This window comes from Heterodontus francisci, chromosome 30, assembly GCF_036365525.1.
Source record: "Heterodontus francisci isolate sHetFra1 chromosome 30, sHetFra1.hap1, whole genome shotgun sequence".
In the NCBI taxonomy this organism is placed as follows: domain Eukaryota; kingdom Metazoa; phylum Chordata; class Chondrichthyes; order Heterodontiformes; family Heterodontidae; genus Heterodontus; species Heterodontus francisci.
The window spans coordinates 59,140,796-59,167,276 of NC_090400.1; the positions used below are offsets into that span (position 1 = coordinate 59,140,796).

A 26,481-nucleotide genomic window follows, 5' to 3' on the forward strand; every position below is an offset into this window, starting at 1 on the left:
AGGATCTAGACTGGGACAGCATGTTCCTGCTGAGTGAGGATCAAGACTGGGACAGCATGTTCCTGCTGAGTGAGGATCTAGACTGGGACAACATGTTCCCTGCTGAGTGAGGATCTAGACTGGGACAGCATGTTCCTGCTGAGTGAAGATCTAGACTGGGACAGCATGTTCCTGCTGAGTGAGGATCTAGACTGGGACAGCATGTTCCTGCTGAGTGAGGATCTAGACTGGGACAGCATGTTCCCTGCTGAGTGATGATCTAGACTGAGACAGCATGTTCCTGCTGAGTGAGGATCTGGACTGGGACAGCATGTTCCTGCTGAGTGAGGATCTAGACTGGGACAGCATGTTCCCTGCTGAGTGAAGATCGACACTGGGACAGCATGTTCCTGCTGAGTGAGGATCTAGACTGGAACAGCATGTTCCTGCTGTGTGAGGATCTGGACTGAGACAGCATGTTCCTGCTGAGTGAGGATCGAGACTGGGACAGCATGTTCCCTGCTGAGTGAGGATCTAGACTGGGACAGCATGTTCCTGCTGAGTGAGGATCTAGACTGGGACAGCATGTTCCTGCTGAGTGAGGATCTAGACTCGGACAGCATGTTCCCTGCTGAGTGAAGATCGACACTGGGACAGCATGTTCCTGCTGAGTGAGGATCTAGACTGGGACAGCATGTTCCTGCTGAGTGAGGATCTAGACTGGGACAGCATGTTCCTGCTGAGTGAGGATCTAGACTGGGACAGCATGTTCCTGCTGAGTGAGGATCGACACTGGGACAGCATGTTCCTGCTGAGTGAGGATCTAGACTGGGACAGCATGTTCCTGCTGAGTGAGGATCGACACTGGGACAACATGTTCCTGCTGAGTGAGGATCGACACTGGGACAGCATGTTCCTGCTGAGTGAGGATCTAGATTGGGACAGCATGTTCCTGCTGAGTGAGGATCTAGACTGGGACAGCATGTTCCTGCTGAGTGAGGATCGACACTGGGACAACATGTTCCTGCTGAGTGAGGATCGACACTGGGACAGCATGTTCCTGCTGAGTGAGGATCTAGACTGGGACAGCATGTTCCCTGCTGAGTGAGGATCTAGACTGGGACAGCATGTTCCTGCTGTGTGAGGATCTGGACTGGGACAGCATGTTCCTACTGAGTGAGGATCTAGACTGGAACAGCATGTTCCTGCTGTGTGAGGATCTAGACTGGGACAGCATGTTCCTTGCTGAGTGAAGATCGACACTGGGACAGCATGTTCCCTGCTGAGTGAGGATCTAGACTGGAACAGCATGTTCCCTGCTGAGTGAGGATCTAGACTGGGACAGCATGTTCCTTGCTGAGTGAGGATCTAGACTGGGACAGCATGTTCCCTGCTGAGTGAGGATCTAGACTGGGACAGCATGTTCCCTGCTGAGTGAGGATCTAGACTGGGACAGCATTTTCCTGCTGAGTGAGGATCTAGACTGGGACAGCATGTTCCCTGCTGAGTGAGGATCTAGACTGGGACAGCATGTTCCTGCTGAGTGAGGATCTAGACTGGGACAGCATGTTCCCTGCTGAGTGCGGATCTAGACTGGGACAGCATGTTCTTGCTGAGTGAGGATCTAGACTGGGACAGCATGTTCCTGCTGAGTGAGGATCTAGACTGGGACAGCATGTTCCCTGCTGAGTGAAGATCGACACTGGGACAGCATGTTCCTGCTGAGTGAGGATCTAGACTGGGACAGCATGTTCCCTGCTGAGTGAGGATCTAGACTGGGACAGCATGTTCCTGCTGAGTGAGGATCTAGACTGGGACAGCATGTTCCAGCTGAGTGAGGATCTAGACTGGCACAGCATGTTCCCTGCTGAGTGAGGATCTAGACTGGGACAGCATGTTCCTGCTGAGTGAGGATCTAGACTGGGACAGCATGTTCCTGCTGTGTGAGGATCTAGACTGGGACAGCATGTTCCCTGCTGAGTGAGGATCTAGACTGGGACAGCATGTTCCTGCTGTGTGAGGATCTAGACTGAGAAAGCATGTTCCTGCTGAGTGAGGATCTAGACTGGGACAGCATGTTCCCTGCTGAGTGAGGATCTAGACTGGGACAGCATGTTCCTGCTGAGTGAGGATCTAGACTGGGACAGCATGTTCCTGCTGAGTGAGGATCTAGACTGGGACAGCATGTTCCTGCTGAGTGAGGATCTAGACTGGGACAGCATGTTCCCTGCTGAGTGAGGATCTAGACTGAGACAGCATGTTCCTGCTGAGTGAGGATCTGGACTGGGACAGCATGTTCCTGCTGAGTGAGGATCTAGACTGGGACAGCATGTTCCCTGCTGAGTGAGGATCTAGACTGGGACAGCATGTTCCTGCTGAGTGAGGATCTAGACTGGGACAGCATGTTCCCTGCTGAGTGAAGATCGACACTGGGACAGCATGTTCCTGCTGAGTGAGGATCTAGACTGGAACAGCATGTTCCTGCTGTGTGAGGATCTAGACTGAGACAGCATGTTCCTGCTGAGTGAGGATCTAGACTGGGACAGCATGTTCCCTGCTGAGTGAGGATCTAGACTGGGACAGCATGTTCCTGCTGAGTGAGGATCTAGACTGGGACAGCATGTTCCTGCTGAGTGAGGATCTAGACTGGGACAGCATGTTCCCTGCTGAGTGAAGATCGACACTGGGACAGCATGTTCCTGCTGAGTGAGGATCTAGACTGGGACAGCATGTTCCCTGCTGAGTGAGGATCTAGACTGGGACAGCATGTTCCTGCTGAGTGAGGATCTAGACTGGGACAGCATGTTCCTGCTGAGTGAGGATCGACACTGGGACAGCATGTTCCTGCTGAGTGAGGATCTAGACTGGGACAGCATGTTCCTGCTGAGTGAGGATCGACACTGGGACAACATGTTCCTGCTGAGTGAGGATCGACACTGGGACAGCATGTTCCTGCTGAGTGAGGATCTAGATTGGGACAGCATGTTCCTGCTGAGTGAGGATCTAGACTGGGACAGCATGTTCCTGCTGAGTGAAGATCTAGACTGGGACAGCATGTTCCTGCTGAGTGAGGATCGACACTGGGACAGCATGTTCCTGCTGAGTGAAGATCTAGACTGGGACAGCATGTTCCTGCTGAGTGAGGATCGACACTGGGACAACATGTTCCTGCTGAGTGAGGATCTAGACTGGAACAGCATGTTCCTGCTGAGTGAGGATCTAGACTGGGACAGCATGTTCCCTGCTGAGTGAGGATCTAGACTGGGACAGCATGTTCCTGCTGAGTGAGGATCGACACTGGGACAGCATGTTCCTGCTGAGTGAGCATCGACACTGGGACAGCATGTTCCTGCTGAGTGAGGATCTAGACTGGGACAGCATGTTCCTGCTGAGTGAGGATCTAGACTGGGACAGCATGTTCCTGCTGAGTGAGGATCGACATTTGGAGTCTGCATCCACACAATCTCCCATTGTCACCAAAACAGCCGAATTCTGTTGATCGAATGATGGTAGCCTTGCAGTTGCTGGGAACAGAAACGAGCTGCTCTCAGTAACCAGTAACATCAAGCAGAAGACATGTCTAAAAATAAATAACATATCATTTCACCATTGCATGCATATTGTATGTTATTAAAATCACATAAAAGTGAATCACAGGCTCTCATGCTCACAGAAATATCACCAAGGGGACCTTGCTATTCAGCTCGATGTCTGGTTGGCTTCACTTTGCCAAGTTTCTCACTCAGGAGGGTATCGTTAGACATTTAAAAGGAAAAGCAGTGAAGAAGTAAATTCAGTCAGGGAGCTGTTGGTACTGCTGGGTGTCGGCATAAAGTAATCAAAAAGGCTAATGAAATGCTGGCCTTTGTATCTCGAGGACTAGAATACAAAGGGGTAGCAGTCATGCTTCAGTTATACAAAGCTCTGGTTAGACCACAGCTGGAGTTACTGTGAGCAGTTCTGGGCATCACACCTTCGGAGGGATATATTGGCCTTGGAGGGTGTGCAATGTAGGTTTACAAGAATGATACCCAGACTGAAAGGGATAAATTACGAGGAGAGATTACACAAACTAGAATTGTATTGCCTGGATGTTAGAGGGTTAAGGAGTGATTTGATCAAAGTTTTCAAGATATTAAGGGGAACAGATAGTGTAGATCAAGAGAAACTATTTCCACTAGTTGTGGAGTCTCAGACTAAGGGGCGGAGTCTTAAAATTAGAGCCAGACCTTTCAGGGATGAAATTAGGAAACACTTCTACACACAAAGTGGGTAGAAGTTTGGAAATCACTTCCACTAACGGCAATCGATGATCAATCAATTGTAAATTTTAAACCTAAGATTGATAGGTTTTTGTTCATTATGACATTACGGGATATGGGTCAAAGGCGGGTATATGGAGTTAGGTCACAGATCAGCTATGATCTCATTGAATGGTGGAACAGGCTTGAGGGGCTGAATGGCCTCCATCTGTTTCTATATTCCTACACCTTGACTTTGTGAAATAATGTGCTGATAGTGTGATAGTCGCCTGTTTTACAGCTCTCCCCATTGATGAATAGAAATAAAACTGGGAGAGATGTTTAACATGATGCTAGCTCATTCTCCCATTTTACACTAGGGCACAGAAGTGCAAATAAAAACCTTGCTATCCTGATGTTAATAAATACTGTCCGTTAATTTCAGCCTCTATGAATCCACTTGAATAAACCCTGATCCTGAGTGATTACAAATTCAATCAGAATTTATTCATATCCAAGAAATATTAGGAGCCAATCTGAGTGCTTCAATCCCACACTGTAGATTTAGTTTAGAGATACAGCACTGAAACAGTCTGTGCCGACCATTAACCACCCATTTATACTAATCCTACACTAATCCCATATTCCTACCACATCCTCACCTGTCTCTATATTCCCCTACCACCTACCTATACTAGGGGCAATTTATCATGGCCAATTTACCCATCAACCTGCAAGTCTTTTGGCTGTGGGAGGAAACCGGAGCACCCGGAGGAAACCCACGCAGACGCAGGGAAAACTTGCAAACTCCACACAGGCAGTACTCGAGTGACACAGTAACATCCCCTGAGGTAAATGGTTAATCGCAGATTTATTTCAATCGTCAGTGCACAGAGCAGGTTAAAGTTGATACAATTCCAGAACAAGCACATGGACACTGACGGGGCCAAAGTGACTCAATTGGCACTGAGCCACACAGAGTAGGAAGGGTCTGGGGGACAGTCAGTATCTGCCAGAACTGTCCCCCAGTGAGAGTCAGCACCTTCAGCAACTGTACCCCGGTGAGAGTCAGCACCTTCAGGAACTGACCCCAGTGAGAGTCAGCACCTTCAGTAACTGTCCTCCAGTGAGAGTCAACACCTTCAGGGACTGTATCCCAGTGAGAGTCAGCACCTTCAAGGACTGTCCCCCAGTGAGAGTCAGCACCTTCAGGGACTGTATCCCAGTGAGAGTCAGCACCTTCAGGAACTGTCCCCCAGTGAGAGTCAGCACCTTCAGGAACTGTCCCCCAGTGAGAGTCAGAAACTTCAGGACTGTATCCCAGTGAGAGTCAGCACCTTCAGGAACTGTAACCCAGTGAGAGTCAGCACCTTCAGGAACTGTCCCCCAGTGAGAGTCAGCACCTTCAGGAACTGTAACCCAGTGAGAGTCAGCACCTTCAGGAACTGTCCCCCAGTGAGAGTCAACACCTTCAGGGACTGTACCCCAGTGAGAGTCAGCACCTTCAGGAACTGTCCCCCAGTGAGAGTCAACACCTTCAGGAACTGTCCCCCAGTGAGAGTCAGCACCTTCAGGAACTGTATCCCAGTGAGAGTCAGCACCTTCAGGAACTGTCCCCCAGTGAGAGTCAGCACCTTCAGGAACTGTCCCCCAGTGAGAGTCAGCACCTTCAGGAACTGTCCCCCAGTGAGAGTTAGCACCTTTAGGAACTATCCCCAGTGAGAGTCAGCACCTTCAGTAACTGTCCCCCAGTGAGAGTCAACACCTTCAGGAACTGTATCCCAGTGAGAGTCAGCACCTTCAGGAACTGTCCCCCAGTGAGAGTCAGCACCTTCAGGAACTGTCCCCCAGTGAGAGTCAGCACCTTCAGGAACTGTCCCCCAGTGAGAGTTAGCACCTTTAGGAACTATCCCCAGTGAGAGTCAGCACCTTCAGGAACTGTAACCCAGTGAGAGTCAGCACCTTCAGTAACTGTCCCCCAGTGAGAGTCAACACCTTCAGGGACTGTACCCCAGTGAGAGTCAGCACCTTCAGGAACTGTCCCCCAGTGAGAGTCAGCACCTTCAGGAACTGTATCCCAGTAAGAGTCAGCACCTTCAGGAACTGTCCCCCGGTGAGAGTCAGCACCTTCAGGAACTGTCCCCCAGTGAGAGTCAGCACCTTCAGGAACTGTATCCCAGTAAGAGTCAGCACCTTCAGGAACTGTCCCCCAGTGAGAGTCAGCACCTTCAGGAACTGTCCCCCAGTGAGAGTCAGCACCTTCAGGAACTGTATCCCAGTGAGAGTCAGCAGCTGCATCGGAGAGAGATAAATACTGGCCCCAGGATAACTCCCCTGCTCTTCTCTGAAATAGTGCCGGGATTCTTATACTTCACCCGAGCAGGCAGATGGGGCCGTATTTTAACATTTCATCCAAAAGACAGCACTTCCAATCGTGCAGCACTCCCTCTGTACTGTACTGGAGTGTCAGCCTTGATTTTTGTGCTGAAGCCCTGGAGTGGGACTTGAACCGGAACCATGTGACACAGAGAGGAGAGTGCTACTCACTGAACTACAGCTGATACTACAAAGCAATTGGATTTATCCATAATTCTGTTATTTAGTTATACTTTATAATATTTATGATTTGCTCCTCAAAATAATCAGATTCACAGCATTAAATATGAGATGTCACAGATGTATTAAGGATACAATAATAATTAACAATAATTAAACATACACTTAACAGCAAAACCTTGCAAGTGTTTAGCAGAGAATCCAATTGTGTTACAGTACTGAGCTTGATGATCAGTCCTTAGTCAAATTCCCCAGTAACTGTCCCAACAGCTCCTTGTTATACCTTCCCCAACCCCCCCGCCCACCAACGCTTTCTATGTGACAATTCACATGCTGCATAGTAACTTTTGTTATTGAATCAATGCTGACATCTCTGAAATTCCCTTTGACTCACACTCCCTAACCTGGAATGGATGTGGTGAATGCTTCTGACTTACTATCTGAAACGTCAGTTTTAATGAGTTCTTTTTCGACTGACTGGTATAACTTTGTAATCTGGAACCATTCCATGCCAATCTCCTGTTTTTCAAAATAATGAGGTATTGGCAGAGTTTTCCTTCTGCAGAACTTCTAATCGCTTAATTTCAGTTCTCTGCGATATGCAACTAAAATACCTTTTAATTAGGTTTGTGGTCAAAACCACAAGCATTGCTTTAAAGGTCAGTCTTCATTCAACAGTTTAGTGGTCACTATATTAAACATACATGGATGTGAAATAAAACAAGCCTGTTTCATGATTACAATTTCATTCTTCCAACTGAGAGTCAGTTAACAAGGAAAAGGTGGAAGTTAATATTAAGCTGAAATCGATGGCAGAATAACATTAGCAGACTTCAATACAGTCTGTTTAACCCTTTCCTTACACTAGCACAATACAGAATTCCAATTTAATGATTTCCTTTTAATGCCTTGGTTTCTCCATTCTAATTTCCTGGACCAGGAAGCTCAAAGCCAAGCACGAGTTGCTCAGATACGGGCCCTGAATGCTGGCTCCAGGAGCTGACCCCACATTGTGTTGTAGGGGTGGACAAGGCATGTAGGTTGGCTCTCACTGTCCACGATGGGTTTCCTTTCATTGGCCCATTTCACCAGCCCCCCTCCAGGTTGTAAACCTTCAATGACATGTGCAGACGCTGCCCGGCATCACTCGCTAGAAACTCAGAGAGTTTCTGTGCCACTTTCGAGGAGCGATATCCCACGGTGCAGTAACACACCACCTCCCTGACCTCGTTACAATCTGCAAACACAAAATGACAAAAGGATCAGTCACGTAGGGTGACAAGGAGGAAGCATCTCGCTGTGGCACGGAGAGAAACTCAGTTAGACCCAACTTACATCAAAACACAACCAAGTGAAGCAACCACAGAAAGCCAACTGGCAAAACAATCCTGCTACTTTCAGATAGATCAACTCCACCATATCCCCAAATCCGACTGTCACCCTCCTCACCCAATTCCATCATTTGCCCATAACTCTCAGCTCCACTGTCTCCCCAAATCCCTCAATCCTCAACTACCGGAGGATGAGGTTCAGTGGAAAGATCTTTGGTTTATTGATCCTTTCCAGCAAGAACAGAAATAATCCTCCAGCAGAGCGGTCACAAGTGATGAGCTAGAATACAGAGGAGGGTTAGACTGCCCCTACCTGCTAGGCCCAGATCCTTGACCACATCATCCATGTTGGTGGCTTCTGGGTCAATGCGAACGGCTCCTTGTAAGTGACTGATCTCGTATTCAGCCGGACTTCGAACATCCTGGAACAAGAGGGAGATATTCGTAGGGCAAGGACATGGAGATTCGGGTACTGCTGTTTCGTGCTGTACCTGCCCTGGGAGTGTGTGATGGGGACAGTGTAGAAGGAGCTTTACTCTGTATCTAACCCAGTGCTGTATCTGTCCTGCGAGTGTTTGATGGGGACAGTGTAGAAGGAGCTTTACTCTGTATCTAACCCAGTGCTGTATCTGTCCTGCGAGTGTTTGATGGGGACAGTGTAGAGGGAGCTTTACTCTGTATCTAACCCCGTGCTGTATCTGTCCTGCGAGTGTTTGATGGGAGACAGTGTAGAGGGAGCTTTACTCTGTATCTAACCCTATGCTGTACCTGTCCTGTGAGTGTTTGATGGGATAGTTCAGCGGGAGCTTTACTCTGTATCTAACCTGACAAGGCCAAGATCATTTTGACAGTATCTGAAATCCTTAATTTGTCAAAAGATAGAGAACTTCAGGAGAAATCCCACTCCAGTAAGTATCAGGCTGATGTGTGTTTAATGAGAAGCTCCTCCTGTTAAAAACAATGTTTAGTGTCTGTGTGGTGACTGCTGGTTTGTGAAGGTTGCAGACTGAAACCTTGCCTTGTTTGGATCTATTTTCAAATGTAATTTCCCCCCTTCACTGCCTATCTGTAGATTCCCTTGCAATGATTTCTCTGAATTACGAGTGAGGAGAGAAGCACTGAGAGACAGTTAATCCCACTTCACCGACATAGAACAAAGAACAGTACAGCACAGGAACAGGCCATTCGGCCCTCCAAGCCTGCGCCGATCTTGATGCCTGTCTAAACTAAAACCTTCTGCACTTCCGGGGTCCGTATCCCTCTATTCCCATCCTATTCATGTATTTGTCAAGATGTCTCTTAAACGTCGCTATCGTATCTGCTTCCACCACCTCCCCCGGCAACAAGTTCCAGGCACTCACCACCCTCTGTGTAAAGAACTTGCTTCGCACATCCCCTCTAAACTTTGCCCCTCTCACCTTAAACCTATGTCCCCTAGTAACTGATTCTTCCACCCTGGGAAAAAGCTTCTGACTATCCACTCTGTCCATGCCGCTTATAACTTTGTAAACCTCTATATTGTCGCCCCTCCACCTCCATCGTTCCAGTGAAAACAATCCGAGTTTATCCAACCTCTCCTCATAGCTAATGCCCTCCAGACCAGGCAACATCCTGGTAAACCTCTTCTGTACCCTCTCCAAAGCCTCCACGTCCTTCTGGTAGTGTGGCGACCAGAATTGCACGCAATATTCTAAGTGTGGCCTAACTAAAGTTCTGTACAGCTGCAGCATGACTTGCCAATTTTTATACTCTATGCCCCGACCGATGAAGGCAAGCATGCCGTATGCCTTCTTGTGTAATTAGAAATGCCCATTTTGTATTTTTGTGATGAATCCACCCATTGTTTTGTCACGGACTCACACCCACATTTGTGAGAAGCAGCCTGTCACTTGTCAAGGGAAAGGGTCAGAGGGCCTGAGCGAGCAGAAATTTCAATGATGATCACGTGCCAATATACCTGGGCTGGTTTCGGTGGAATCTCATACCTCGTCCTTCACTCGCTGCAAAAGACTCATTAAACTCAGGCACGACAAGAATCCAAAATCAGCTCCCTTACCCACCAATTACAGAACTGTATCAGAACTGGGTCACATTGGGAGGACTGGCTACAGTCTGGGGGAGACTAATGGAAGGAGCTGCAGCATAGACCCACTGGGATGTTACCAGGGAGCAGCAGGGTTGAGAGGGTGTCACATTGTGGAGAGGTTCAGAAGTTATGGGAGCTACAAAATTCTGAAGGGTTATGATAAGTTACACACACACACATAGTAGACAGTGTTGTTCCCCAAGGGTCAGTGCTGGGACCACTGCTTTTTTTGCTTTATATAAATGACTTGAATCTTGGAATACAGAGTAGAATTTCAAACTTTTCCAATGAAACTCCACTGGGGGTGTGGCAAACAGTGAGTGAGGATGATGCCAATCAACTGCAACAGGACATAAATAGGCTAGCAGAATGGGCACAAGTGGCAGATGGAATTTAATACTGACAAGTGTGAGGTGATGTATTGTGGCAGAAGGGATAGGGAGAGGCAATATAGACTTAATGGTGCAGTTGTAAAGAGTGCAGGAGCAGAGGAACCTGGGGGTTCATGTGCATCGATCTTTGAAAGTGGCAGGACATATTGAGAGAGTAGTTAGTAAAGCATATGGGATCTTGGGCTTCATAAATAGAGGCATGGAGTACAAAAGCAGGGAAGTTATGCTATACCTTTATAAAGCTCTGGTTAGGCCCCAACTGGAGTATTGTGTCCAGTTCTGGTCACCACACTTCAGGAAGGATGTGAGGGTCCTTGAGAGGGTGCAGAGGAGATTTATGTGAATGGTTCCAGGGATGGGGGATTTTAGCTTCAACAAGGTTAGGTTGGAGAAACTGGGGTTGTTCTCCTTGGAGCAAAAGGGATTGAGGGGAGGTTTGATAGAGGTGTACAAGATTTAGATAAAGTAGACAAAGAGAAACTGTTCCCATTAACTGACGGTACAAGGACTAGGGGACACAGATTGAAAGTTTTGGGCAAGAGATGCAGGAGGAATGTGAGGAAGCACTTTTTGTTACACAGCGGGTGGTAATGACCTGGAACTCGCTGCCCACGAGGGTGGTGGAAGTGGAGACAATCAATGACTTCAAGAGGAAATTGGATGGGCACCTGAAAGAAATAAACTTGCAGGGCTACGGGGATCAAGTGTGGGAGTGAGACTGACTGGACTGAAATAAGGAGAGGCAGCATGAACTCGATGGGCCAAATGGCCTCCTTCTGTGCTGTAAGTGACTCTATGTAAGATTTTATATATACAGAGAATTACATAGTACTTACAGCACAGAAACAGGCCATTCGGCCCATCTGCTCCGTGCTGGTGTTTATGCTCCACATGAGCCTCCTCCCACCCCCTCTTTATCTCACCCTATCACCATATCCTTCTATTCCTTTCTCCCTCATGTGTTTATCCAGCTTCCCCTTAAATGTATCGAAACTATTCACCTCAACCACTCCCTGTGGTAGTGAGTTCCACGTTCTCACCACTCTGTTTACAGACACATATATACATGCACGCACTCTATATATATAACAAGAAAGTTATAATAAGCCTGTATAAAACACTGGTTCTGCCTCAGCAGGAGTACTGTGTCCACTTCTCGGCACCACACTTTAGGAAGGATGAGTAGGCATTAGAGAGGATGCAGAAAAGATTCACGAGAACAGTTCCAGGGATGAGGAACTTCAGTTACATGGATAGATTGGAGAAGCTGGGGCTGTTCTCCTTGGGATAGTGCAGATTAGTATAGATTTGGTAGAGGTGATCAAAGTCACAAAGGGTCTGGACAGAGTAGATGGGGAGAAACTGTTCCTATTGGCCAAAGGATCCAGAACCAGAGGGAACCAATTTAAAGTGATTGGCAAAAGAACCAGAAGCGACATGAGGAAAAACATTTTTCACGCAGCGAGTGTTTAGGATCTGGAATGCGCTGCCTGAGAGTGTGATGGAAGCAGATTTAATCAAGGCTTTCAGTGCTACTCACCAGCAACATGATCCGATTTGGATTCTCTGCCATCAGCTGTTCCATGGCATCTGAACTCAGGTCTTGAACCGAACTAAAGCTCTTCCGAATCCAGCAGATGACAGGCTCCATCCTCCCAGTGGGGAGAAGCTTCCACCTGTAGGGAGGAAATAGGTTTTTTTAAGATGTGTTGTAGGGATTGGTGAGGAGAGCTGTGTTAACGCACGCTGGGGAAATCGAGAGGAAAAAGGGCCAGTGTGCAGAAAAGCACATAAGGAATGTTGGTTAACTGTCGGGAATTCCACTAGTGGGAGAGTGACAGACAGACATGGAGGTGGTAGACAGGCAGACAAACACAGAGATACGAAGCAAAGTCACTTGCCTGTGAGACAAACTTGCATTTATATAGCGCTTTATAACATAGTAAAAACCTTCAAGGTGCTTCACAGGAGCATTATCAAACAAAGTTTGACCCCGAGACATATAAAGAGATATTAGGACATGTGACCAAAAGCTTGGTTAAAGAGGTTGGTTTTAAGAAGCATTTTAAAGGAGAGGTTTAGGGAGGGAATTCCAGAGCTTGGGGCCCAGGCAGCTGAAGGTACTGCCGCCAACGGTGGAGCGATTAAAATCATGGCTGCTCAAGAGGTCAGAATTAGACGAGTGCAGAGATCTTGGAGGGTTGTGGGGCTGGAGGAGTTAGAGAGATAGGGAGGGGCGAGGCCATGGAGGGATTTGAAAAGAAGTATGAGAATTTTAAAACCGAGGCGTTGCTGGACCAGGAGCCAGTGTAGGTCAGCGAGCACGGGGGTGATGGGTGACTGGAATTGTCGCAAGTTAGGACAGGGGGCAACAGAGTTTTGGATAAACTAAACTTTACGAAGGAGATTGGTCAAGGGAGCAGTGGAATAATCCAGTCTGGAGTTAACAAAGGCATGGATGAGGGTTTCAACAGCACAGGAGCTGAGGCAGGGGTGGAGTTGGGTGATGTTGCGGAGGTGGAAGTAGGCGGTCTTGGTAATGGACAGAACATGGGTCAGAAGGTGACGGTCAGAAAGGCCAGGGAGGTATGTGTGCAGTTACTGCACTCCGCAAAGCACACTAAATTACAACACAGGGCAGTTTCTCTCCAAATTGCTGACTAAAAACATACATATACATTAAACATCAATGCTGTGAGCACCTGTAGTTAAATCTTAGCAGGGACCGAAATATGCCAAGATAAAATATGAGTGGCAGATCAGTGACAGATGAAAGTTAATCTGGACAAGAATTGCATGAGGGCAGAACGCTCCACACTGTTGTGCCACAAGAATATGGGAAGTCAGGAGGGTGAGACAAGGGGCTTTCCCGTGGAAAGCTTCCAACATAACACTCAGTGTGCTTGTTTCCAAAAAGAGATTCATTGCGTGCTGAACCCAATGCACTGTGGAGTTACAAAACCCTGAGAGAGTCACATATGGTGGCTGTAAGTGATCACAGCTGAGGCCTTAATATCAGAGTTCTCGATGCAGAAACTGCATTAAAAACATTAACGCAGTTAAAACTACACAAGCAAAAAGCCAAATACAGCAATGTTGGAAGTCTGAAACAACAGCATACATTTTATACTGCACCTTTTTGTAGGATAACGTCCAAAGTCACTTGACAAGAAGCTTTATCGAAAACACTGAGCCAAAGAGCAGCTATCAGGATGGGTAAACAAAACCTTGTCGAAGAGGCAGGTTTGAAGGAGAAGGGGGCGGGAATTCTAGAGACAGGCACTAAAAATGCCGGAGGGACTCAGCAGCTCTGGCAACACCTGTGGAGAGAGACAGACAAGTGAACTTTGTACGCCTGGATCCTGCATCGGAACCGGAAAACGTCTCCAGTGCCAGAGCATCTGGAATTACAACTTTTTTTCTTCCTCAGATGAGGATTTCAAACTGCTGTAGGCATGAGGCCTTTACACTGTGGCTGTCACATACACTCAGCTTCTCGCCATGCTCACAACTATGACAAAGTACTAACCCTCCAACAGAGCAGCACTCCCTCAGCACTGATCCTCCAACAGTGCAGCACTCCCTCAGCACTGATCCTCCAACAGTGCGGCACTCCCTCAGCACTGATCCTCCAACAGTGCGGCACTCCCTCAGTACTGACCCTCTGACAGTGCGGCACTCCCTCAATACTGACCCTCTGACAGTGCGGCACTCCCTCAATACTGACCCTCCGACAGTCCGGCACTCCCTCAGTACTGACCGACAGTGCAGCACTGCCTCAGTACTGACCCTCCGACAGTGCAGTAGTCCCTCAGTACTGACCCTCCGACAGTGCGGCACTCTCTCAGTACTGACCCTCCGATAGTGCAGCACTCCCTCAGTACTGACCCTCCGACAGAGCAGCGCTCCCTCAGCACTGACCCTCCGACAGTGCAGCACTCCCTCAGTACTGAACCTCCGACAGTGCGGCACTCCCTCAATACTGGCCCTCCGATAGTGCAGCACTGCCTCAGTACTGACCCTCCGACAGTGCAGCACTGCCTCAGTACTGACCCTCCGACAGTGCAGCACTCCCTCAGTACTGACCCTCCGACAGAGCAGCGCTCCCTCAGTACTGACCCTCCGACAGTGCATCACTGCCTCAGTAATGACCCTCCAACAAAGCAGCACTCCCTTAGTACTGACCCTCCGACAGTGCAGCACTCCCTCAGTACTGACCCTCCGACAGAGCAGCGCTCCCTCAGTACTGACCCTCCGACAGTGCATCACTGCCTCAGTAATGACCCTCCAACAAAGCAGCACTCCCTTAGTACTGACTCTCCGACAGTGCGGCACTCCCTCAGTACTGACCCTCCGACAGTGCAGTTATCCCTCAGTCCTGATCCTCCGACAGTGCAGCACTCCCTCATTACTGACCCTCCGACAGTGCAGTGCTCCCTCAGTACTGACCCTCCGACAGTGCGGCACTCCCTCAGTACTGACCCTCCGTCAGTGCAGCACTCCCTCAGTACTGACCCTCCGATAGTGCAGCACTGCCTCAGTACTGACCCTCCGACAGTGCGGCACTCCCTCAGTACTGACCCTCCGACAGTGCAGCACTCCCTCAGTACTGACCCTCCGATAGTGCAGCACTGCCTCAGTACTGACCCTCCGACAGTGCAGCACTGCCTCAGGTCAGACCCTCCGACAGAGCAGCACTCCCTCAACACTGACCCTCCGACAGTGCAGCACTCCCTCAGTACTGACCCTCCGACAGAGCAGCGCTCCCTCAGCACTGACCCTCCGACAGTGCAGCACTCCCTCAGCACTGACCCTCCGACAGAGCAGCACTCCCTCAGTACTGACCCTTCGACAGAGCAGCGCTCCCTCAGTACTGACCCTATGACAGTGCAGCACTGCCTCAGTACTGACCCTCCGACAGTGCAGTGCTCCCTCAGTACTGACCCTCCGATAGTGCAGCACTCCCTCAGTACTGACCCTCCGACAGTGCAGCACTGCCTCAGTGCTGACCCTCCGACAGTGCGGCACTCCCTCAGTACTGACCCTCCGACAGTGCAGCACTGCCTCAGTGCTGACCCTCCGACAGTGCAGCACTGCCTCAGTGCTGACCCTCCGACAGTGTGGCACTCCCTCAGTACTGACCCTCCGACAGTGCAGCACTGCCTCAGTGCTGACCCTCCGACAGTGCAGCACTGCCTCAGTGCTGACCCTCCGACAGTGTGGCACTCCCTCAGTACTGACCCTCTGACAGTGCAGCACTGCCTCAGTACTGACCCTCCGACAGTGCGGCACTCCCTCAGTACTGACCCTCCGACAGTGCAGCACTGCCTCAGTGCTGACCCTCCGGCAATGCAGCACTGCCTCAGTGCTGACCCTCCGACAGTGTGGCACTCCCTCAGTATTGACTCTCCGACAGTGCAGTGCTCCCTCAGTACTGACCCTCCGATAGTGCAGCACTGCCTCAGTACTGACCCTCCGACAGTGCAGCACTGCCTCAGTGCTGACCCTCCGACAGTGTGGCACTCCCTCAATAGTGACTCTCCGACAGTGCGGCACTCCCTCAGTACTGACCCTCCGACAGTGCAGCACTCACTCAGTACTGACCCTCCGATAGTGCAGCACTGCCTCAGTACCGATCGTCCAACAGTGCAGCACTCCCTCGGTACTGACCCTCCGACAGTGCAGCGCTCCCTCAGTACTGACCCTCCGACAGTGCAGCACTCCCTCAGTACTTATCCTCCGACAGTGCAACACTCCCTCAGTACTTGTCCTGCAACAGTGCAGCACTCCCTCGGTACTGACCCTCCGACAGTGCAGCGCTCCCTCAGCACTGACCCTCCGACAGTGCAGCACTCCCTCAGTACTTATCCTCCGACAGTGCAGCATTCCCTCAGTACTTGTCCTGCAACAGTGCAGCACTCCCTCGGTACTGACCCTCCGACAGTGCTGCGCTCCCTCAGCACTGATCCTCCGACAGTGCAGCACTGCCTCAGTACTGACCCTCCAATAGTGCAGCACTGCCTCAGTACTGACCCTCCGACAGTGCAGCACCCCCTAAATCGTGTCAGCCTGGATTATGTGCTCAAGTCTGAGGAGTGGTGTTTGAAACCACAACCTCCTGACTCAGAGGTGAGAGTGCGTCCCACTGAGACACAGCTGGTTAGTTTTTAGCCAGTCCAGCTCACCATGGTTGGTTGGTTGTCATCCTTCTACCTGCGAAAGATGATGGACACGCAGCAAACAATCCATTTAGCTGGGGTGTCTTCTCTTGGTGCACCTTTGCTGATGGCTCTGAAGGTCAATCGTTAAGAGGCAGATTCTGCCTCAACTGCTGCTCATGAAGCTGCCAAGTGACATTGAGTTGTTTCTGACGTTGGCACCTGTTGCCAAGCTGCTGTAGCAACTGATCATTGTGGTAGTGCACACCAGTCCACAGGATGTGTCTCCATTTCCCTCTTTCGCCAGCCAGTGACTCCCAGGTGCGAAGGTCCAGCACACTGCATTCATTGGCCAATTCTCCCTTACACTGGAGTTTTGCTGACTACTTTGCCTTGCAAGAGCTCCCCTGAACTAATTGATCTTCTAGAAATATGTATCTACTTATTTTAGTGTTATTATTGTTTCACGTTACTGCATTATCTGTCCAAATGCTTTTATATATGATCTCTCCCTGACGTGAATTGCAAGTGAAAGTTATTTCCAGGCTTGCAGTACCATGGCAATGCTCCTCCAACCTAGGGGGCAGCACCACCTCCTCCTGCTCCTCCTTCAGGCCAGGGGGCAGCACCACCTCCTCCTGTTACTCCTCCAGGCCAGGAGGCAGCACCTCCTCCTCCAGCCCAAGGAGCAGCACCTCCTCCTCCTCTTCCTCCAGGCTAGGGGGCAGCACTACCTCCTCCTCCTCCTGCAGGCCAGGGGGCAGCACCTTCTCCTACTGCTCCTCCTCCTGCTCCAGCCCAAGGAGCAGCACCACCTCCTCCTCCAGCCCAGGGGGCAGCAGTATCTTCTGGTGGAGCTGTCGGAGCGGCGTCACTTCCTCCAGCTGCCGGTCCTGGACGGAGAGCGCGCGGATGCGAGCGGATGATTAGTTATATCAGTTCCGTTAATTAGACTTGTTAGAACGCACTATAGCATACCGATCAGCCGGGGAGTCGGCCGTGGTTAACTGAAGCGGCTGCTTTCACCGAATCTGTTGGGGTGAGAGAGGAGGGAGAAAACGAACAATGGCCGCTGCCCCAACCGCCACCGAGACAGGTTAGGGAAAGCGGAAGTTATTGACCACGTGACCGGTTGCGGGGCAGATGGCACCACAGAGGTGGCAGCGGGGCGGAAGTGGGGGTCTTCTTTGGTAGTGAGTGTGGGGAAATGCTGCTGCTGAACCCTATCCCCAGCCTGAAGCTGCTGACTCTGACTGGAGGGTAATGTAACAAGAGGAGGCCATTCAGCCCCTCAAGCCTGTTCCACCATACAATTGTTCTCTAAACTCCATTCACCTGCCTTGACCTCATATCCTTTATACCCATTGCCTAGGAACAGTCTTATCAGATTTAAACTGATTAATTGAGCCTCAGCATCTACTGCTTTTTGTGGGAAAGGATTCCAAACGTGGGAAAGGGTTTCCTAACCTCCCTCCTGAATGGCCTGGCTCTGATTTTAAGGTTCCCCTTGTGCTAAGACCCCTCCCACCAGTGGAAAAAGATTTTCTCTACCTAACCTTCAATTCCCTTCAAAATCCTAAATTAAATCACCCCTTTAATATTCTATATTCCACAGAATGCAAGCCTACTTTATATAATCTGACCTTTTGTTTACAGGTTCCATTGGCCCTCCATACTCACTGATTAAACACTTCCTCCCTTTCCTCCATCCTGTGAGAGCCCAGGCAGTAATGTATTTGACTATTGAGGCATCGCAACTGAGCCTGATCCAGTCTTTACCTACCCCATTCAACACTCATTCTCATACCCTCACACCACCAGGGCTCACAGGAGAGGGAATCCTGGTTGATATCCTCTTTTTTTTTTATTCATTCATGGGATGTGGGCGTCGCTGGCCAGGCCAGCAGTTATTGCCCATCCCTAATTGCCCTTGAGCTAGGCCATTTCAGAGGGCATGTAAGAGTCAACCACATTGCTGTGGGTCTGGAGTCACATGTAGGCCAGACCAGGTAAGGACGGCCACATTAGTGAACCAGATGGGTTTTTACAACAATCGACAATGGTTTCATGGCCATCATTAGACTAGCTTTAAATTCCAGATTTATTAATTGAATTCAAATTCCACCTTCTGCTTGTCGTGGGATTCGAACCCATGTCCCCAGAGCAATACCCTGGGTCTGTGGGTTACTAGTCCAGTGACAAGACCACAAAGCCACCGCCTACCCACATCTTCTCTAACCAGGGACTTTAAGACTAATTTGAGATCCCTGCCTCAGCTAACTGAGAGTTGAAGCTGTGCCGCCTTGATCTGATGGTCTGTTTGAGCACAGGGTAGGCGTCATCATTCTCCATGCGATTGAATTAGTCACAAAGCTAGGCAAATAAGAGGAACTTTCAGAATGCATTCATGGAGTAGATGTTATCCTCCCTCTTTACTGGCTGGACCTCATTGTGGAGTTGCTTACCAATAGTACATTGCACTGCTTGCTTTGCTGTTTGAAAATCAGCTGCTGTGTTTCCGAGACAACGCAGTAACTTATTTCAAAAGTACTTCATTGATTGTAAAGCTCTTTGGGGGCGTCTGAAATTGTGAAAGGCGCTATAGAAATGCAACATTTTTCTTTATAAGTTGTAATAATTGAATTGGTTTGTAGGTACAAAGGACTGTATTCTGAAGGACTGTTCCAAAACTCCATCCCTCTCTCCACCACTTCTAATTGACATGATATCAAGCTTAATGCTAGTCTGGTGCCAGTGATTGCACACAATTGCCAGGCAATGAGCATCTCTCTAACATGAGAGAATCTAACCAGCTCCCCTTGACATTCAATGGCATTACGATCGCTGAATCCCCCATCATCATCCTGGGGGTTACCATTAACCAGAAACTGAACTGGAGTAGCCATATAAATAGTGTGGCTGCAAGAGCAGGTCAGAGGCTGGGAATCCTGTGGCGAGTAACTCATCTCCTGACTCCCCAAAGCCTGTCCACCATCTACAAGGCACAAGTCAGGAGTGTGATGGAATACTCTCCACTTGCCTGGATGGGTGCAGCTCCAACAACACTGAAGAAGCTCGACAACATCCAGGACAAGCAGCCCGCTTGATTGGCAACTCATCCACCACCTTAAACATTCACTTCCTCCACCACCGACACACAGTGGCAGCAGTGTGTACCATCTACCAGATGCACTGCAGCAACTCGCCAAGGCCCCTTAGACCGTACCTTCCAAACCCGTGACCTCTACCAACTAGAAGGACAAGGGCAGCAGACTCATCGAAACACCACCACCTACTGGTTCCACACCAAGTCACACACCATCCTTACTTAGAACTATATTACTGCTGCTTCACTGTCGCTGGGTCAAAATCCTGGAACTCCCTCCCTAACAGCACTGTGGGTGCACCTACACCCCACGGACTTCAGCCGTTCAAGAGGCAGCTCATCACCACCTTCTCAAGGGCAATTAGGGATGGGCAATAAATGCTTACCTAGCCAGTGACACGCGCATCCATAAAAAAGTGGAAAAAACTGGGTGGTTTTGACAGCTGTGATTTCCTTCATACACTCACAAGTAGAGTTATACCTACAGTAAAAAGTATTGCCTGGTATTGCAATTTCAATGAGAAAATAAACTTGTCTTTTTCTTTTTCTCCCCCTCCCTGGGGTTAGAGGAACAGTCGAAGTTGCGATTCCAGATGGAGCTGGAGTTTGTTCAGTGTCTGGCGAATCCAAACTACTTGAACTGTAAGTATCCGTGAGATTGTCCTGGGAAATCTCATTGTATCTACAAGCAGGAATCTATCTCCCTGGTGCCTCACTTAGCAGATCGAGATTACTGTCATACAGGGAGAGTCCATGATGAAACCATGATGAAAGTCCATGGGTCCTGGGTGGAGAGAGACTAATGGGCAGGGGTAAGAGAGTCCGTGCTGGACTAACCAGCCATGACCTTTGGGTGAAGAGGGGAGCTGCAGGTGGCACTGAGTCCTGCAGTGTTACCCTCTGCAAACTCTTGACTCCAGTTGTAGGAATGAGCACAGCTGTGCTTGCAGATGCACACAAACAGAGCAGCATTCTTACCCCTCTCGGGTAAGGTAACATCAGTGATTGTGAGACTTCCTCTCCAGGTTAGCCTGGTGCCTCCTGGTAAAGCGTCCTCAATCTGTCTCTATCACTGCCCGGGAACTGTTGGCACTAGTAATAATCAAATACTACTTTCTTTTATTGGTGTGGCAGTCCTGGCACAGCGAGGGTACTTCAGAGACCGAACGTTTGTCAATTACTTCAAGTATCTACTCTACTGGAAGGAGCCAGAATATGCCAAGTACCTGAAGTAAGTGACTGTACTGCAAGCTGTGTGGGCTCTGGGCAGTGGGAGGGTGGGTGCAGTTTTTCTACAGCAGCCTTGACCACTGGATCATAATCCAGCACCGCCTGCATACGACCCCACCCAACACCCCCAATATTCTCCTCTCCTGAAGGCACTGCCCATCGCAGGGGTAAAAAGGATTTGGTGTTTTGCTAAATTGCTCATCTCCATATGTCAGAGTGAGTGGCAGAAGGATTAAGAACAGGAGGAGGCCATTCAGGCCCTTGAGTCTGTTCCACCATTCAGTTAGATCAAGGCTGTCCTTCAGCAGAGTTAGATACAGAGTAAAGCTCCCTCTACACTGTCCCATCAAACACTCCCAGGACAGGTGCAGCACGGGGTTAGATACAGAGTAAAGCTCCCTCTACACTGTCCCCATCAAACACTCCCAGGGCAGGTACAGTGCAGGGTTAGATACAGAGTAAGGCTCCCTCTACATGTGCTTTGCCAGACAGCTCCATTTACTTCTCTCACGCCTTTCAGGTGGGTGTAAAAGATCCCACGGCCACTATTTGCAAGAAGAGCAGGGGAGAATTTAAAAAAAAAAAAAAATGGGTTTGAAAAAAGAGGGGAAAAAACGGTGTTCAATACAGAGTATAACTCCCTCAGCTTCCACGGTGCGGACTGCGACACCAACCACTCCCTGGTGTGCTGCAAAGTTAGACTCAAACCAAAGAAGCTACATCACTCCAAGCAGAAGGGCTGCCCGCGCATCAACACGAGCAGAATTTCTCATCCACAGCTGTTACATAGGTTTTTAAATTCACTTGAAAAAGCCCTTTGAAACAGTCCCACAGGGGATGCAGAGACCAAATGGGCCCACATCAGAGACGCCATCTATGACTCAGCAATGACCACTTTTGGCAAACGTGTGAAGCGGAATGCAGACTGGTTTCAATCTCATTTTGAAGAGCTGGAACCTGTCATATACGCTAAGTGCATTGCACTGCTGAACTACACGAAAGCCCCAGCGAGTTAACATCCGTAGCACTTAAAGCAGCCAGAAGCGCTGCAAAAAGAACAGCCAGGCGTTGCGCAAATGACTACTGGCAACACCTATACAGTCATATTCAACTGGCCTCCGACACTGGAAACATCAGAGGAATGTATGATGGCATTAAGAGAGCTTTTGGGCCAACCATCAAGAAGATCACCCCCCCCCACCCTCAAGTCTAAATCAGGGGACACAATCACTGACCAACGCAAGCAAATGGACTGCTGGGTGGAACACTACCTAGAACTGTACTCCAGGGAAAATGTTGTCACTGAGACTGCCCTCAATGCAGCCCAGTCTCTGTCAGTCATGGATGAGCTGGACAAACAGCCAACAAAATTGGAACTCAGTGATACCATTGATTCTCTAGACAGTGGAAAAGCCCCTGGAAAGGACGGCATTACGCCTGAAATAATCAAGAGTGCCAAGCCTGCTATACTTTCAGCACTCCATGAACTGCTTTGCCTGTGCTGGGATGAGGGAGCAATACCACAGGACATGCACGATGCCAATATCATCACCCTCTATAAGAACAAGGTTGACCGCGGGGACTGCAACAACTACCGTGGAATCTCCCTGCTCAGCATAGTGGGGAAAGTCTTCGCTCGAGTAGTTTTAAACAGGCTCCAGAAGCTGTCTGAGCGTGTCTACCCTGAGGCACAGTGTGGCTTCTGAGCAGAGAGATCCACCATTGACATGCTGTTCTCCCTTTGCCAGCTACAGGAGAAATGCCGCGAACAACAGATGCCCCTCTATGTTGCTTTCATAGATCTCACCAAAGCATTTGACCTCGTCATCAGACGTCTCTTCAGACTACTAGAAAAGATCGCATGTCCACCAAAGCTACTAAGTATCATTACCTCATTCCATGACAATATGAAAGGCACAATACAGCATAGTGGTGCCTCATCAGACCTATTTCCTATCCTGAGTGGTGTGAAACAGGGCTGTGTTCTTGCACCCACACTGTTTGGGATCTTCTCCCTGCTGCTCTCACGTGCGTTCAAGTCTTCAAAAGAAGGAATTTTCCTCCACACAAGATCAAATGGCAGGTTGTTCAACCTTGCCCGTCTTAGAGCGAAGACCAAAGTACGGAAGGTCCTCATCAGGGAACTCCTCTTTGCTGACGATGCTGCATTAACATCCCACACAGACGAGTGTCTGCAGATATTCGACAGGATTGTGGCTGCCTGCAACGAATTTGGCCTAAACATCAGCCTCAAGAAAACGAACATCATGGGACAGGACGCCAGAAATGCTCCACCCATCAATATCGGCGACCACGCTCTGGAGGTGGTTCAAGAGTTCACCTACCTAGGCTCAACTATCACCAGTAACCTGTCTCTCGATGCAGAAATCAACAAGCGCACGGGAAAGGCGTCCGCTGCTATCTCCAGACTGGCCAAGAGAGTGTGGGAAAATGGCGCACTGACACGGAACACAAAAGTCCGAGTGTATCAAGCCTGTGTCCTCAGTACCTTGCTCTACAGCAGCGAGGCCTGGACAACGTATGTCAGCCAAGAGCAACGTCTCAACTCATTCCATCTTCGCTGCCTCCAGAGAACCCTTGGCATCAGGTGGCAGGACCGTATCTCCAATGCAGAAGTCCTTGAGGCGGCCAACATCCCCAGCATATACACCCTACTCAGCCAGTGGCGCTTGAGATGGCTTGACCATGTGAACTGCATGGAAGATGGCAGGATCCCCAAGGACACATTGTACAGCGAGCTCGCCACTGGTATCAGACCCACCGGCCGTCCGTCTCCGCTTTAAAGATGTCTGCAAACTCGACATGAAGTCCTGTGACATTGATCACAAGTCGTGGGAGTCAGTTGCCAGTGATCGCCAGAGCTGGCGGGCAACCATAAAGGCGGGGCTAAAGCGCGGCGAGTCGAAGAGACTTAGCAGTTGGCAGGAAAAAAGTCAGAAACGCAAGGAGAGAGCCAACTGTGTAACAGCCCCGAACACCAATTTTATCTGCAGCGCCTGTGGAAGAGTCTGTCACTCTAGAATTGGCCTTTATAGCCACTCCAGGCACTGCTTCACAAACCACTGACCACCTCCAGGCGCTTACCCATGGTCTCTCGAGACAAGGAGGCCAAAGAAGAAGAATAATAGCTGCCTCTACAATGTCCCATCAAACGCTCCCAGGTCAGGTACAGCATGGGGTCAGATACAGAGTAAAGCTCCCTCTACACTGTCCCATCAAATACTCCCAGGACAAGTACAGCATAGAGGTGGTCAGTGGTTTGTGGAGCAGCGCCTGGAGTGGCTATAAAGGCCAATTCTGGACCGACAGACTCTTCCACAGGGACTGCAGATAAAATTGGTTGTCGGGGCTGTTACACAGTTGGCTCTCTCCTTGCGCTTCTGTCTTTTTTCCTGCCAACAGCTAAGTCTCTTCAACTCGCCACTCTTTAGCCCCACCTTTATGGCTGTCCGACAGTAAAGCTCCCTCTACACTGTCCCATCAAACACTCACAGGACAGGTACAGCACGGGGTCCAATACAGAGTAAAGCTCCCTCTACACTCCCATCAAACACTCCCAGGACAGGTACAGCACAGGTTAAATAGAGTAGCTTCTTTTCACCCTATCAAATTTGCTCCCATATGTTTTCGTTGTCATGCTCCATCTCTCCTCTCGCTCTTGATCTCCCTGCTTACTGGTATTGCTAGTGCCTACATAAGCTGTCTCTTACTCTTCCGCTCTCCTGCTCCCTCTGACAATTACTTACACTCTTGCAGGTTCCCCAGCACCTCCACATGTTCCTTCCCTGTCCCCTGCTCACTGCCCCGCTCTCTCCAACCCCCATCTCCCTATCCCGCCGGTAGCTGTCTGCTGTCCTCTGTCACACTCTCTTTCTCTGCCGCAGGTACCCTCAGTGCCTCCACATGCTGGAGCTGCTGCAATACGAGCATTTCCGCAAGGAGCTGGTCAATGCACAGTGCGCCAAGTTCATCGATGAGCAGCAGCTGCTGCACTGGCAGCATTATTCCAGGAAAAGGGTGAGGCTGCAGCAAGCACTAGCCGAGCAGCAGCAACAGAACAATGCATCCAGCAAGTAAGGGGACGAGAGCTCTGGAAACCAGGGGTGGAGCTCCTGGCAGAATGTGGGAGGAAAGCCCCTGCTGAAGGTGATAATACATGGACGCTTCCCCCAGTGGTATTAGGAGGGTCTGGGAGATGAAGGACAAAACCCCATACATTTCGGAACCATGTCAGACTTGCAAAGCAGCTGTGACAAGATGGACAAGCTGGAATCTGTGTTGGTCTCAAGGGCTGGATGTTGTCAGCGTAGCAGTGGTGCAGTTACCTCCTGGCAGAAGAAGCCAACAAATTCAGCTGGGTTAATTCCTGAAAGTTTATGTAAATAATCTCATCCCTCTCCAGAAGCTGGCGGACTGGTGCCTTGGAAGTTAGCTTTGTGTATGGAAACAGCACCATGTATAATGCAATGTTGTCACTAGGATTTCAGTTTAAGTCTAACAGTGGGTGTGTGACAAACCGAACCCAGCAACACATCCAATACCTCCCTTCCAAGCCTGCAAAGAGCATGCAGAGCTGTATAACACTGGGGTACAGTACTGATGGGTACTGGTCTGTCACTGTATAACACGGGTACAGTACTGGTGGGGACAGGTCTGTCACTATAACACTGGGGTACAGTACTGGTGGGGACAGGTCTGTCACTATAACACTGGGGTACAGTACTGGTGGGGACACGTCTGTCACTGTATAACACTGGGGTACAGTACCGGTGGGGACAGGTCTGTCACTGTACAGCACAGGTACAGTACTGGTGGGGACAGGTCTGTCACTATAACAGTGGGTACAGTACTGGTGGGGGCAGGTCTGTCACTGTACAACACTGAGGTACAGTACTGATGGGGACAGGTCTGTCACTGTATAACACTGGGGTACAGTACCGGTGGGGACAGGTCTGTCACTGTACAGCACAGGTACAGTACTGGTGGGGACAGGTCTGTCACTGTACAACACTGGGGTACAGTACCGGTGGGGACAGGTCTGTCACTATAACAGTGGGTACAATACTGGTGGGGGCAGGTCTGTCACTGTACAACACTGAGGTACAGTACTGATGGGGACAGGTCTGTCACTGTATAACACTGGGGTACAGTACCGGTGGGGACAGGTCTGTCACTGTACAGCACAGGTACAGTACTGGTGGGGACAGGTCTGTCACTGTACAACACTGGGGTACAGTACTGGTGGGGACACGTCTGTCACTGTATAACACTGGGGTACAGTACCGGTGGGGACAGGTCTGTCACTATAACAGTGGGTACAGTACTGGTGGGGGCAGGTCTGTCACTGTACAACACTGAGGTACAGTACTGATGGGGACAGG

General features: G+C 49.6%; 2 protein-coding genes across 6 annotated transcripts; one reads left to right on the forward strand and one right to left on the reverse strand.

The window, feature by feature from the left end:
* Nucleotides 1–5,828: 5,828 nt before the first annotated feature.
* Nucleotides 5,829–17,853, reverse strand: LOC137346855 (uncharacterized). 4 transcript variants are annotated; one of them, XR_010968805.1, is made up of 6 exons: nucleotides 17,376–17,853; nucleotides 16,771–17,336; nucleotides 13,721–13,905; nucleotides 12,126–12,261; nucleotides 8,421–8,529; nucleotides 5,829–8,013 (listed from the first exon to the last, which is right to left on the reverse strand). XR_010968805.1 is itself a non-coding variant. In XM_068010798.1 (5 exons), exons 3-5 carry the CDS (start codon nucleotides 12,234–12,236, stop codon nucleotides 7,862–7,864), a joined length of 372 nt encoding a protein of 123 aa, XP_067866899.1. In that variant the 5' UTR covers nucleotides 12,237–12,261; nucleotides 13,721–13,905; nucleotides 16,771–17,844; the 3' UTR covers nucleotides 5,832–7,861. The 4 variants fall into 4 exon arrangements, 2 of the variants coding, with proteins under 2 accessions (XP_067866899.1, XP_067866898.1); XR_010968804.1 differs by lacking the exon at nucleotides 16,771–17,336 and having other exon boundaries at nucleotides 5,832–8,013; nucleotides 17,722–17,847; XM_068010798.1 differs by having other exon boundaries at nucleotides 5,832–8,013; nucleotides 16,771–17,844.
* On the forward strand, nucleotides 17,580–25,968 carry med31 (mediator complex subunit 31). Of its 2 annotated transcripts, XR_010968806.1 has the most exons (5): nucleotides 17,580–17,839; nucleotides 20,417–20,491; nucleotides 20,984–21,080; nucleotides 24,985–25,879; nucleotides 25,922–25,968. XR_010968806.1 is itself a non-coding variant. In XM_068010799.1 (4 exons), exons 1-4 carry the CDS (start codon nucleotides 17,809–17,811, stop codon nucleotides 25,175–25,177), a joined length of 396 nt encoding a protein of 131 aa, XP_067866900.1. In that variant the 5' UTR covers nucleotides 17,580–17,808; the 3' UTR covers nucleotides 25,178–25,968. The 2 variants fall into 2 exon arrangements, 1 of the variants encoding a protein (XP_067866900.1); XM_068010799.1 differs by having other exon boundaries at nucleotides 24,985–25,968.
* The last annotated feature ends 513 nt before the right edge of the window (nucleotides 25,969–26,481 follow it).

Coding starts and splice junctions, on each gene's coding strand:
- med31 (XM_068010799.1), top strand. CDS start 17,809: ATGGCCGCTGCCCCAACCGCCACCGAGACAG. Junction 17,840..20,416: donor CCCAACCGCCACCGAGACAG/GTTAGGGAAAGC, acceptor CCCTGGGGTTAG/AGGAACAGTCGAAGTTGCGA. Junction 20,492..20,983: donor GAATCCAAACTACTTGAACT/GTAAGTATCCGT, acceptor TTGGTGTGGCAG/TCCTGGCACAGCGAGGGTAC.
- LOC137346855 (XM_068010797.1), bottom strand. Junction 8,530..12,125: donor CAAATCGGATCATGTTGCTG/GTGAGTAGCACT, acceptor CTCTTGTTCCAG/GATGTTCGAAGTCCGGCTGA. Junction 8,014..8,420: donor CAAGGATCTGGGCCTAGCAG/GTAGGGGCAGTC, acceptor TTGTGTTTGCAG/ATTGTAACGAGGTCAGGGAG.